General features: G+C 37.0%; 2 protein-coding genes across 7 annotated transcripts in view; one reads left to right on the top strand and one right to left on the bottom strand.

Annotated features, from left to right (window-relative positions):
• Nucleotides 1-87: 87 nt before the first annotated feature.
• On the bottom strand, nucleotides 88-3,951 carry AK6 (adenylate kinase 6). Its single transcript, XM_083352896.1, has 5 exons — nucleotides 3,751-3,951; nucleotides 2,932-3,024; nucleotides 2,358-2,416; nucleotides 2,121-2,266; nucleotides 88-1,989 (listed from the first exon to the last, which is right to left on the bottom strand). The coding sequence occupies exons 1-5, from the start codon at nucleotides 3,776-3,778 to the stop codon at nucleotides 1,800-1,802; spliced, it is 516 nt and encodes a 171-aa protein (XP_083209022.1). The 5' UTR covers nucleotides 3,779-3,951; the 3' UTR covers nucleotides 88-1,799.
• Nucleotides 3,819-12,751, top strand: part of RAD17 (RAD17 checkpoint clamp loader component) — a 26,871-nt gene continuing 17,938 nt past the window's right edge. The window contains exons 1-6 of one of the 6 annotated variants that reach the window (XM_083352891.1): nucleotides 3,819-3,935; nucleotides 5,882-5,993; nucleotides 6,065-6,166; nucleotides 7,833-8,078; nucleotides 10,822-10,905; nucleotides 12,529-12,688. In XM_083352891.1, coding sequence (XP_083209017.1) covers nucleotides 6,122-6,166; nucleotides 7,833-8,078; nucleotides 10,822-10,905; nucleotides 12,529-12,688 — 535 coding nt within the window. In that variant the 5' untranslated portion in view covers nucleotides 3,819-3,935; nucleotides 5,882-5,993; nucleotides 6,065-6,121. Of the gene's footprint in view, nucleotides 3,936-4,051; nucleotides 4,270-4,300; nucleotides 4,481-4,545; nucleotides 4,733-5,881; nucleotides 6,167-7,832; nucleotides 8,079-10,821; nucleotides 10,906-12,528; nucleotides 12,689-12,751 lie in introns of those variants that run through there. The other 5 variants (XM_083352894.1, XM_083352890.1, XM_083352895.1 and 2 more) reach the window with 5 other exon arrangements.

The following is a 12,751-nucleotide window of genomic DNA, read 5'->3' on the forward strand; positions in this document are numbered from 1 at the left end:
TTTAAATCTTTAATTACATACAGAAAAATGTAATATGAAAGAATTTAAGAATTATTTTGAAAATAAAGTATGACAATACAGTACCAAACAAAATTCATGATCCAAATTGTTGACTGCTCAAAACATTCGATACTGTCATTTTTGTAATCAAAGACAAGATTCCAAGGATCAGTACTTTATATACAGAAGGTAAATTAAATCTTGCAATTAGCCAAGCATCTGCTTTTCAAATAGTGTGAACATAACTCCTAACTGAAGTGACTATTTTCAATCAGTTCACTTGTAATCTAAAAATGTAACTTTTTCTGAGAACTTTAGTTTCAGACAAATGAAGTACAGTAATACTCTAGGCAGAGTGAGTAAAAATTATGCTTATGAGACTTTTTGGAAAATATCTTTTTCACAGAGTTCTCATTTACTGACCACAATTGGGATCAGCAACTCAGTCATTAAGGGAAGCAGTCAAAAGTGAAACTACTATGCTTATAATCTTACTTCAGCTTTGGTTTGCTTTATAGACCTGTGAAGGTCATAAGTATGAGAACTGGTTATGGTTACTTTTTCATCACCATCATAATCTGCAGTAGCTAAATGACCACTACCTGTATTACTACCACTATAGGAGTGCAGTAAAGTAGCATCATTGACCCACTTTACAAATAGAGAAGGAAGTATGCGTTACCCTATTTTAAATCTCATGATTCAGTTTAAGGGGGATTTGTAACCATTTTCAGAATATAACCCAAACAGAAAACAGAAGGCAATTCTGCTTTTAATCAAGTCATTTCATTAACAGTACAAGAGGCAGAAGATTCTATATGCTCAAAGCTCTTCCTACACAATGAAACTCTGCTTTGGATCTTGCAGGTGTTAAAGGTTGTGGGAAAAGAGAAGAGAATCTAAATACAGTCTTCTGCTCATTCTCTGGATAGAATACGATATATGGCTAGGACTAAAATCTTAAGTTATCAATCCATTTAGTATCAAATTTGGGAGTGCTAAGAAAAATGCACTTTATATACCTTATATAGGCATTTTTGACATGTCAAAATGCTCTTTCTCACCATGTTCTTGTCTTTTCACTATAACTTCACTTTTTACTAAATTATTCAGTATTTAGAAAAAAATAGGATAATGAATTCTGGTAATATTTATTATGATCCAGACTAGGGCAGAGAACAGAAAAACATGATACAAGCAATAGCATCACAATTTTTTTTTATCACTGTAGTTATGGAACACATATAAACTATTTGTTTCAAAAATCTTGCAAAATGCCATCAGCATTTATCCAAAGATTAATCTGGGTTGAGGATGTCTTCTAAACGTAACAAGAAATAAGCTTAGCAAAGTAGTTTACTAAACAGCAACAAATCAACAAAAACATAGACATGGATACAAGTTTGCTTACTATTTACACCATGTTAATAAATTAATAACAAATTATGTTCATATATTAAATTGCATGGTCCCATGTTTAGAAATGAATCTTAGAAGATCCACTGCATTAATAAAACTGTACAGGAATAAGATTTTGGTAGCAATATTATCTAGGGAAATATTTTTTATCTTTACAAATATTTTTATTTTTGGGCATTGGATACCCAATTTTTCAGTTTTTTAAATTCTTAACCCTTTAATGTCTGATACCTGCTTTCATAGTCTAAATAAAGAACACAGCATAAAATAGAAAATTCAGTGGCCTCCTTGTTAATTTTTATCCTGAATGAAGCAACTATTATTGTTTCTTCAATGAAGGAAAACACAACTTCTATTTATCACTATATATTTTTAAAAAATTAGTTGTTGTCTTTTATCCACTGTTCAATCCACTGTATAATTTGATCTAAATTCCGTTCCATATCTTCTGGAGTATTACTAGACAACTGATGTACAATTTCTTCTTTATAGGATGACATGGCCTCTTCATAAATTGTCTGAAAGATTTCACACTGAATATTGTCTTGAAGCTTTTTTCCTTTGTAACCTCTAGAAAAACATAAAAACAACATCTAGCATTTAATTTTTTAGGTAAAAATACTGAAGTTTGATATTATGCATTAATAAGGTTTGCTTTAAGCTGAAACTTAACTATATTTAGTTTTGTGTCACTGACTTACCTGTTTTCTAATCTATCATACAAAAAAGAATTTTCAGTGCGAAGCACAAATACTATGTTAAACCAGCGTTCAGGAAAGAAGTCACAGCTGTGATAATCAACTATGACACCTCCATCCTGCATCTTATCTTCCATTTCATCAATAACCTATATAGAAAATAATGGAAAGAAAACTAAACAGTGGATTCTTAGTTACAAAAAAGTGAATAATTAAATACATATTTCAGTTTAAACTCACTCTGTCTTCATCTAATATTGGGCATTCATATTCTTCATCAAAGCCTTCATATAGTTCCCCTGAATAATTAAAAAAATGGGAACTCATTGTTATTAATTTATATTTATATATTTAGACAACTTATTCTTACGAAATCTTCAATGTATTTTATGCTATTAGTATGTTCTAGATGAGTGTTTTTCAAACTTGCCAACTTCATGAAGTATGTACTTCAACTCCCAGAATTCCCCAGCCAAAATCAAATCCTTTTAATTACAGTAGTCACTATTTAAACAATGAATCTCATTCACTGCTCTCGATAGCATCCACTTGGTTTTTGGGAAAAGAATTAACAATCATTTCTTCAGCTTGATTTTTTGCCACTGATTTTACAGTTGATTTTCATTTTTGTTTTTTTTAATCTAATTTGTTGTACAGGATTCCACTTTAGAGATACTTTTGGAATGTCTATATTAAAATATATAAATTACAGATATAATTAGTATTAAATTAGATATATTTATCCATGTACGTCAGAAAAGTTGGGAGATAAATGTTAATAAAATGGTATATACTGTAAAATTTTAAAAATTACCTTCTTTAGCCATATCCCCCACATTAATGTATGTAAAATCTGTTCTCAGAGCTATCTCTTTGCCTAGTGTTGTTTTCCCAACACCAGGCGTCCCTACAAAAATGCAAGGCATAAAGAAACAATCAGGATAGTACTGTTAATATATAATAAGCTTCCATTGCAAAATCGATCTGAAAGACTAAACAAGATATTTACTGCAACGAGTGCTTCTTAGTCTCTAAAAATATGATCAGTCCTAGCATATACATACGTACATACATACATACACACACATACATACATAGATGCACACAAACACATACACAAGCATATCTGAGAACAAGGGCTTATACAAGACCCATTGGTTAGTCCTGGCCTTCACATGCAAGAGGTGCTAATGTTTATGGAATAACACCACCACTTCCAACTGAAAGTAGGTAATCGCACTTTCGAATGCTTCTATATATTAAATTTAATGCAAATAAAAAAGCAACACGAAAGGGTAATTTTTACCTGCTGTTCTTGAGAGGGAAAGCGCGATGCATTCAAAACATTGGGGAAGCCTGAAAGCAAAATTAGCTAAAAGCAACCAGCATAGCGCAAAAGCAAATGAGGCTAACTTTTGCTATCCCATCATCGATTTTGATCGCGGCAACATTGGGATCTGTCTTATTATTACCCTTGCGTGAGACTGAATCGGAGATTTGTTTACGCTCCCTATTAAGTTTCCTTCTTTTGGGAAGGTGCGACTGCGCTCGATCTAAAGCTGTACTAATCCGAACACCTCCCGCTTCTTCTCCTATTTACGGACCCTTTCGCTGTTTTTTTTTTAACTTTTACCTGTGAGTAAAATGTTAGGCCTCTTCATAGCCGCTCTATTGCTCCTACAGCCACTTCTTCTGTTGCCATCAAGAAGCCACGTGCAGCAGTTCACGGGGACCTGAACCGTCCTACTCGGATGGCAGCGGACTAAGACGTCAGCCGGGCCCTCCTTCCTCTCAGCGGTCCAACGATAAGTGGAAAAGGTAAGGCCAGGGGTCTTCAAACTTGGCCCTTTTATGACTTGTGGACTTCAACTCCCAGAATTCCTCAGCCAGCATGGCTGGCTGAGGAATTCTGGGAGTTGAAGTCCACAAGTCATAAAAGGGCCAAGTTTGAAGACCCCTGGGTAAGGCCTTGCAGGGTTTTATTTTTATTTTTTTCATCCGGAAGCTTTCTCGGTCATATTTACTCCTTCTCGCGGGCCTGACGAAAAGCGGGAGAGGGGACAAAGTAGAAGCCGTATTAGGCGCTCGGCGAACAGCTAAGCGCCGAAGAGCATGAAAGGCCCCTGTCGGAATGGAGCTGGCCTGAGAGAGGGTAGGGAGAAAGAGGGGAGTGTGAAGGACTGGGTGTGGTTTTGGGTGACGGAAATAAGTGGGCTGAAGCCTGACAGAACTAAATGGTGCCCGTGCACTATAGCTGGATGGAGCTTCTCTCTTAGGGACGAGGCCGGGCTTCGTGGCTGAGCGCAGTCGGGAAGAGTTCTTTCAAAAGTGCATGGCGGCTGAAGTCTTCTTCCACCTTGGAGGTGTCTCTCATAGATAAACAAAACCTCCCACCTCGACCCCCCACTTTGCTGGATTTGCTTATAGTATTTATTTAATTTATATAGCTGTCCATCCCACATAAGTGACTGTTACTTATAACAGTCTTTTTCATAGAAAGGGAGGGGAGAGTTGTCTAGAGAAGCGCACGCATACTAGTCCTCTAAGGGCAGCCATTGAATCTTGAAGACCTCAAAAAGTACCCGGTCAATATTTGGAGGCCATTGGTTTAATCAGTATGTGTCGTGTGACCTGTATTTGATTTTTGTTCCTTTGAATGCTTCTTTAATTGCCTAAATGTTTCATGATTCTTCATTTACCTGATTCCCAAAGATACAACCAGTTTTCAAACTTGTCAGCTTTTAAGATGTGTGGACCAACTCCCAGATTCCTGGCTGGGGAATTCTGGGAGTTGGAAGTCAGCACATCTTAAAATTGAAAAATTTGGAAAAAAATGCTATAACTCTTCAATATAATCCACTGTGTTCCACATAATCCACACTACGTGCTGTTTCTCAGGGAAGGTGTTTTGTCACCTTCATATCAGAGGTGTATATGAACATAGAAATAGGAACACCTACCTCAGGTGAACTGTACAATTACCTGTATACTATACTATTCATTATAAGTTTTACTTAGGTGTACAAATATGTAATGATGACACTGAGAAGTAATGAAGTTTTGGCTGTTCTCTTTTTGAATTATTAGTATTTTCTTTTTAACAGTAAACCCAGTAGCCAGTTTTGCAGATACGTTGTTAGTCTACTTTTGAATTTTTCTTAAAAGCTTGGCATTTACAATTTGATCAAGTAGGGTACAATGACGTATCCTGATTAGGAACATGTTTAGATTAGAATTCCCTTGGCTGATTAGCTTCAAAACAAAAATAGCTTAATGTACAGATAGTCCTTGTTTATCAACTACCTCAAATAGCAACCATTCACAGAGTGGAGATAAGTAGCTTTGTAACTAGTAACTAGTAACTTTGTAACTAGTTCTTCACAGGTCTGCAAAGCAAAGAAAAACTGAAATAAGATTGTAAACACAGTTGCGGTTTCACTTAGCAACCACTTCCCTTAACTGAGTTGCTGGTCCAATTGTCACTAAAGTATATTCAGAATTACAGTGGAGATTATAGATATACAGTAAAGCTATGCAATTCCAATTGGCTTGTTGCATTGTAATTCCATATGTATAAATTATTGTACATACCAAGACATTCGCTCTTTGTGAAAAAAATAAATAAGCAGGTTATCCCATGCATGTGTTATAGTATTATAATGTTATATACATTATTCTATTTCTGGACTAAATGGATGTTGCTATAATTGACAATTTTAGAACTACAGTATGTTTGTTGGACAGAAATGTGTTCTCTTCAACAGAGGGCAGCACTTCAGGGACTTTGGAGGTGGTGCATTCCTGTTCTGTAGCCAAAAAGAAAAAAAATAACATCTGAAAGAGAAAAAAGAAGCTATACAAATGAGAAAAGCAGATGTAAGTCATCTCTCAGTAACTATCTGCAGGCCTGCAGACTTTGTTAATATAAAAGTTTCTTTACCTTTTAGGTACTTTATTTGTAAAGGCATTTAATCATATACTTTGAATGGAAACTGCAAAGGCTGATGATGTCAAAAAAATCTTCAAAAAGAAAGACAGGTCCAACTAAAGTAAGTGATTTATTTATTTTCTTAAATTATTATTTATTGTATCATGTGTTAAATTCAGGCTGATGCAGGCATATCAAAACCCTTGCAGCCAAATGAAGTATTTTGAAGTCATTATAACTTTAAACTTTTAATTAAAAGACTAGATTATGTAATACTGAGTGTGGGGAAAAAACCCTGGGGATTTTTTTTCTCCACACTTGGTATTACAGGTAGTCCTCGAGTTATGAATGTAATGGCGCCTGCCTATTCCATTCATAACTCAAGAATTCGTAGGAGTGAATCTCTTGCCTTGAACATGATTCACTTCCAGCTTTCGCCCACAAGTTTACTTAATTTAATTTAATGTGTGGGCGAAAGCGTAGCTCGTTAAGTGAACATTTCAGAGTGGTCAAGGTCGGAGTCCTAGTGATGGAAGAGGTCACCCGCTTCAGACCACCCAATCCTCCCCCCACTGAGATACCTCATGGTCCCTCCCTGGGGGTCCCACAATTGCTCCCCTTCCCAATCATGCCACACCGGGTCACTTACCTTATGAAGAGCTGTCTCCTCTCCAGCCTGTTTCTCTGTTCCCAGCAAGAACAGAGGGAGGCTTCTGGGGGCCCACAGCGGACCTCCGGAAGCACATGGCTGCTGCCCACTGCCTCTGTTCTGGGCCTTGGAGGTCTAGAGGAGGCCTCGGAGGCCCAGAACGGATCTCTGGAAGGACACAGTCGCCACCCATGGCCTCAATTCTGGGCCTCAAAAGTCTGGAGGAGGCCTCCAAGTCCAGAACGGACCTCCAGAGGCCAGCAAAAGCTTCCCCTGCATTCCTTTCCAGGCGGCAGCAGCCCAGAAAAGGCCTCTGATGTCCGGATCAGGCCTCAGGAGGCCCATGGAAGCCTTCCTCAAATTCCGTTCCATTCTCTGTTGCAGAGAAGAGAGGCTAAATGTACTGTGAGATCACACAAGATCAGTAGCGTGAGATCTCGCGCCACTGATCTCACATGATCTTGCATTACTGAAGGCCTCAATTCTCTGTAAATGCCCAAAGGCCTGGAGCAGCCAAGAAAACAGTCTTCCCAAGGTGAATATCCACAGGGCTAGGACCTAAAGAGACCCGAGGGGAGGGAGGGAGGGAGGAAATAGCCAGGGTGAATGTTGCAGTGCCACTGTAGTTGTTTGTAAGGATGAATGACTGTTGTGGTGTGACAACATTCGTAATTTTGGGACTTTTTCGTAAACACTAAGTGGTGCTTATCACATAACTTCGAACATTCACTAAGGGAACACTGTTAACTCAGGGATTACCTGTACACAATCTAGTCTTTTAACCTGGGAATTTTAGTTTGTTTGTTAATTTGAATTTGGCTTCTTTAAAAATTGCACTAATTTTTTTAGACTAAACAGAATTAAAATGTAAGAACTATTAAAGATAAGCAAAGTATTAATAAATGTTTGGAAGTGGTTTATGTGCGTTTAAATTGTTTTATGTTCAGTAAATGATTGCGCACATATTACATATTGTAGGGTAGTTTATTTCATGTTCATTTTCCTAACTACTAACTACTACTGTATATAAAGGGAATAATAAAATGGTTTAAGAAGTGGTTTAAGAAAAACTGGTTTAAGAATTTTAAGAATTGATAATTTTTATGTTGCAATAATTTCTACATATTTATATTATCAGGAAATTGATTGGGTGGAACCATCTTTTATTGATTTTTATGAGACTGCAAAACTATCATCTAGTATTCTCCATAAAAAATCACTCACAGATATTGACAATTATCACGAGAGCAAAGAACATTTTCCTCTGCCTGAAAATTACAAGTGTGGTAGAAAAATAAGAAAACCAGATGAGAAATATAAACTCTTCAAACAAAATGACATCCAAATTGAACCATGGGTAGATAAATACAAACCAAAAACTCAGGTACAGTTTTATACAATTTAATGTATAATGTATATTAGTAGTAGTACTAGTATTTGATTAATATATACATATTAGTATATATTTAATATAATAAGTAATCGTTTTGCTTGTTATAATATGTCTAAAGAAATAGACAAAGTACTAAAATTTATAAAAATGTCACGTTTTGATTATAAGTGTTAAGTGAAACTGTAATGGACCATTTGTAGGAAGAAAGATGTGTTATTCCCAGTTGTCTGTTAAATTAGAAGGTGCGTGATTGATTATATACCATCAAGTTACATTTTACTCCAAGTAATCACATAGATTTTCTGATGACAATCTTATCTCTAACACATACTTTGAGGTCTTCCAGCATTGCCCTCATTAGCACCATAATTGAGTCCATCCACCATACTGATTGTCTTTCCTTTCCTTTCCTTTCCTTTCCTTTCCTTTCCTTTCCTTTCCTTTCCTTTCCTTTCCTTTCCTTTCCTTTCCTTTCCTTTCCTTTCCTTTCCTTTCCTTTCCTTTCCTTTCCTTTCCTCTGCCCATTTCTCCCTTCTCCTGTTTCCCCCTTTCCCAGCATTAGAACCATGATTTGTTCAATGAGCCATTGGTGTCTTTTCTTGGCTGTCCATAGTATTTTCTGGCGTTTTCTCCAACATCAGAGTTCAAAGACAAAAGTTTAGCTTTCATTTATATAGTGTCACAGAGAATATCATGGCTTGCATGATTCTAATTTTTGTAGGGATATAAACAGCGTTTGAATATCTTCTTCATAGCTGGTCTACTAAGTACTAGTCTGTAGCATACTTCTTATTAATATAATATCTTCTTCATAGCTGGTCTACTAAGTACTAGTCTTTAGCATACTTCTTATTAATATAATATTCTATTAGTTTTCTATTTTTACAATTTATAAGTGCTTAGTGAACAATGTGTTGTCTGGGTCCATTTGCTTACACAATAGTACATATTAAATTCCTAATCTCTAACCCAATTTCCCAGCCAGTGATACAATACATCCCATATTTAAAAATATTCTATATCTTCCCGTACTGAGCAAATACAATTCTTAGTGTTATTAAGACATGCAACATTAAATATTCACTTTCTTTTATCACCTGATCAAACATTATCTAATCTTTATAAAACATATATTTTAACATCTTTCTCATATTCCAGTTGAATTTACAATTGAGGCCATCACAATAAATCAATACCATGATCTTCCAATCTTGTTTCAGTTTTAATTTCCCTTAAATATTCAAAATACCTTTATAGGTTACAATTTTCTCAAAATTGGTTAAGTTTGGGTGAACAGAAGCTTCCATTGTTAAAAGCCACCCTGGCATTTTCATATAGATTTTAGCTTTTATTTCCCATACTAAAAATAGTATATTTCTAATTTTGAAAGTATATATCCATTTTATTCTTCCAAAAACATAAAAAACATGCTATCCTCATTATGCATCATATCCTTCTAAGTATAGTAATCTTGGATGTCTAAAGGTTATCTATTCTTTTAGCCATAATTAATCACATCCTTGGTAGTATAAGACCCCCATCCAGTGAGCCAAATCCTCTATTTTCTTTAGTCTAATTCTGGCTTTCTTCCTTTGCCAAGTGGGTTTCCAAGTCAGTGTAATTAAGTCACTGAAGATTTTTTTCACTATATTTCACTATATTTTTTCACTATATTTTTTTCCTATTTGAAATAGGAAAAGCAGTTTTGGTAAGATATTTTTAAAGGGAAGTTCAACCCATTTATATTCATTGAACAGCTCCCAACTTTTCTTCTCCATCAGTTTCTCCTTCTGTTTCTTGGTTTCTCAAGTTTCTATGTTTCCACTAACAGCTCTGTGAATTCTGTAAGATCATCTTCCTCGTCTTCAGATGTATTCTGAAATCTCAAGAGATGGGATGTCTTTTCCATTTCCGGCACTGGAAATAGTTTGAGCCATACTTCTTGACTGCTTGTTGCTTTATTGATCTTAAAAGGCAGAAGCTACCCACCACTTTGATGTCTTCATTGTCAATTCTAAGGCTAATTACTGTACCTTTGTTTTTTTAATATACATACAGTGTAGATATAGATATAATTTTATTAAAAGATTTATAGCAAAAATAAAAAATTAATAGAAACTAAGTCAGAGTAAGGAAATGAAAAAAAGCTAGAAGTGCAAGGCAGAAAGAAAAAGAAAAATAGAAAAGAAAGAATACAAAAAAGTGGCTTTCTTCTTTACAGCAGTTATAAATACAATTATAAATGTACTTCTTTCTCTAAAGTTACACACTGGTTGTTCTCCTTGTTGTAATTAGTTTAGCCTTATATTTAATTTTAGTCTCATTTTTTCATTGTGTCCTACTTTTAGTATTAAGGCTTGCAGAGCATTTGCATTTTCTGCTGTCTGGGTAGTATCATCATAGCACAGGTTGTTTATGTTTCTTGCTCCCAACTTTAAAACCATTCTCCTCATCTTCCATTCCAGTTTCACTTAATATGTATTCAGCATATAGGTAGAATAAGGGGAGAATATTCATTTCAACATTCGTATGTTATTGTTTTACAAATGATCAAAATTATATCATTTATATATCATTTTGTAAGTGAAGTAAATTATCACAGAGATTGGATTCTTCCCTAATATTTTAATTTGTTTACATCTGGTATATATGCTAAGAGAATTACAGTATAGGTAATAACAATTTAACATTTTGCTACATAAATATATCTTATATGCATATTTTTGTTTGTTAGAGTGACCTTGTCATACACAAGAAAAAAATTGAAGAAGTTGAAAGATGGTTAAAAGGTCACATATTTCAAAATCAGCCAAGACAGGTAATATTACGAACCTAAGATTTTACCTGCCAGTTTGCTCATTTTGAAGCTTTTATTTAACTTCAATCACTAGTTTTAGTTTTGTTTTACCAATTTTATTCTGCTGAATAATTAATGAAGTAAAATTAGAATATTATCAAAATCTTGTGTAATATAATTTTAGAGCAATATTTATTTACTAGAATAAAATAAACCTATTTGTGGAGATAAAGATAAAGCAAGTTGCAATTGATTTGTATAAAGATTGCCTTGAGAGAAATTATTCAGTTTGTGTTTCTTTTTTCTGAATACCCTGAAGTTTTATGTCACTAAATGAGTAAGCAAGTTTCCATTAAGGAATATCTGCTTCCATTTAGAGAACACTTGACACATACTGGGCCATCTGGAATGCAGTCCTAACAATTTGGTTGCAACAAGTATTAAATTGTAACAGGAACGTATATACTTGAGTATAAGCCGACTCGAGTATAAGCCGAGACCCCCAATTTCACCCCCCAAAACTGGAAAAAGTTATTGACTCGAGTATAAGCCGATCCGCCGTTCTGCAAGCCTCTGCCGCCGGCGGAGGCTGGATCCGCGCTCTGCAAGCCTCTGCCGCCAGCAGAGGCTCGATCCGCCATTTTGCAAGCCTGAATACACAGGAATACCCTGTGTGGCCGCGGCTCTCGGGGAAGCCCTGGCTGTCCGCTTCCTCGCTCCACGCTGCCCTTCGGGGCCCGTGCGTTCCCCGGGCAAATCGCGGCGCCCAGCAGGCGAGGAAACACGCCCGCTCCAGTCGCCCCCCCTTCCCTCAGGAGACGCGAAGCAAGTGACCGCCCGGAGCTTACCGAGGACTTGCGCGCGGCCGAGGCTTCGGTGCTTCCAGGATCTCGCGCACCTCTCCCAAGCTGCCGCCGTCCGGAGACCTGCCGAAGTTTGGGGAGGTTTGGGGAGGTGCGCACGCACCTCCCCAAACCTCCCCAAACGTCGGCAGGTCTCCGGACCTCCGCGCCCTGCCTGCCTGCTTCTTTCCGCTGCGGAAAGAAGCAGGCAGGCAGGGCGCGGAGGTCCGGAGACCTGCCGACGTTTGGGGAGGTTTGGGGAGGCGCGCACCTCCCAAAACCTCCCCAAACGTCGGCAGGTCTCCGGACCTCCGCACCCTGCCTGCCTGCTTCTTTCCGCTGCGGAAAGAAGCAGGCAGGCAGGGCGCGGAGGTCCGGAGACCTGCCGACGTTTGGGGAGGTTTGGGCACCTCCCCAAACCTCCCCAAACTTCGGCAGGTCTCCGGACGGCGGTGGCTTGGGAGAGGTGCGCGCGATCCCGGAAGCACCAAAGCCTCGGCCACGCACAAGTCCTCGGTAAGTTTTTTTGTTGACTGGAGTATAAGCCGAAGTGGAATTTTTCAGCCCAAAAAGTGGGCTGAAAAATTCGGCTTATACTCAAGTATATACGGTAAGTTGTGCAGCATAAAGGAAGTGGGTTGTTGTAATGGTGAATTACTGAGAATATAACTATGGCTATTGTATTTACTGAAAATATAAAAATGGATGTTATTGAAACCAAAGTACTATTATGTTTTATCTAGAAACCCATATTGGGTTTTTTAAGTATTGTAAACTCAGCTTATGATACAGTATCTTGTAGGGAGGCTCCATCCTAGTGTTAACTGGCCCTCCAGGATGTGGAAAATCTGCTACTGTGGAAATATTAGCCAAGGACCTTGGCATTCAGATACAAGAATGGATAAATCCTGTATCACTAGACTTCAAAAAAAATGACGACTTTCAAGTTGCTTTCAACCATGGTAAAATTTTAAAACGTTCACTTGTTCATTGTTGAAGAATTTGAATATATTTAATAGGATATC

This window comes from Vipera ursinii, assembly GCF_947247035.1.
Source record: "Vipera ursinii genome assembly, chromosome: 2".
Taxonomy (NCBI): domain Eukaryota; kingdom Metazoa; phylum Chordata; class Lepidosauria; order Squamata; family Viperidae; genus Vipera; species Vipera ursinii.

Coding starts and splice junctions, on each gene's coding strand:
- AK6 (XM_083352896.1), bottom strand. CDS start 3,778: ATGAAGAGGCCTAACATTTTACTCACAG. Junction 3,025..3,750: donor GCCTAACATTTTACTCACAG/GTAAAAGTTAAA, acceptor GCATTTTTGTAG/GGACGCCTGGTGTTGGGAAA. Junction 2,267..2,357: donor CAATATTAGATGAAGACAGA/GTGAGTTTAAAC, acceptor TTTTCTATATAG/GTTATTGATGAAATGGAAGA.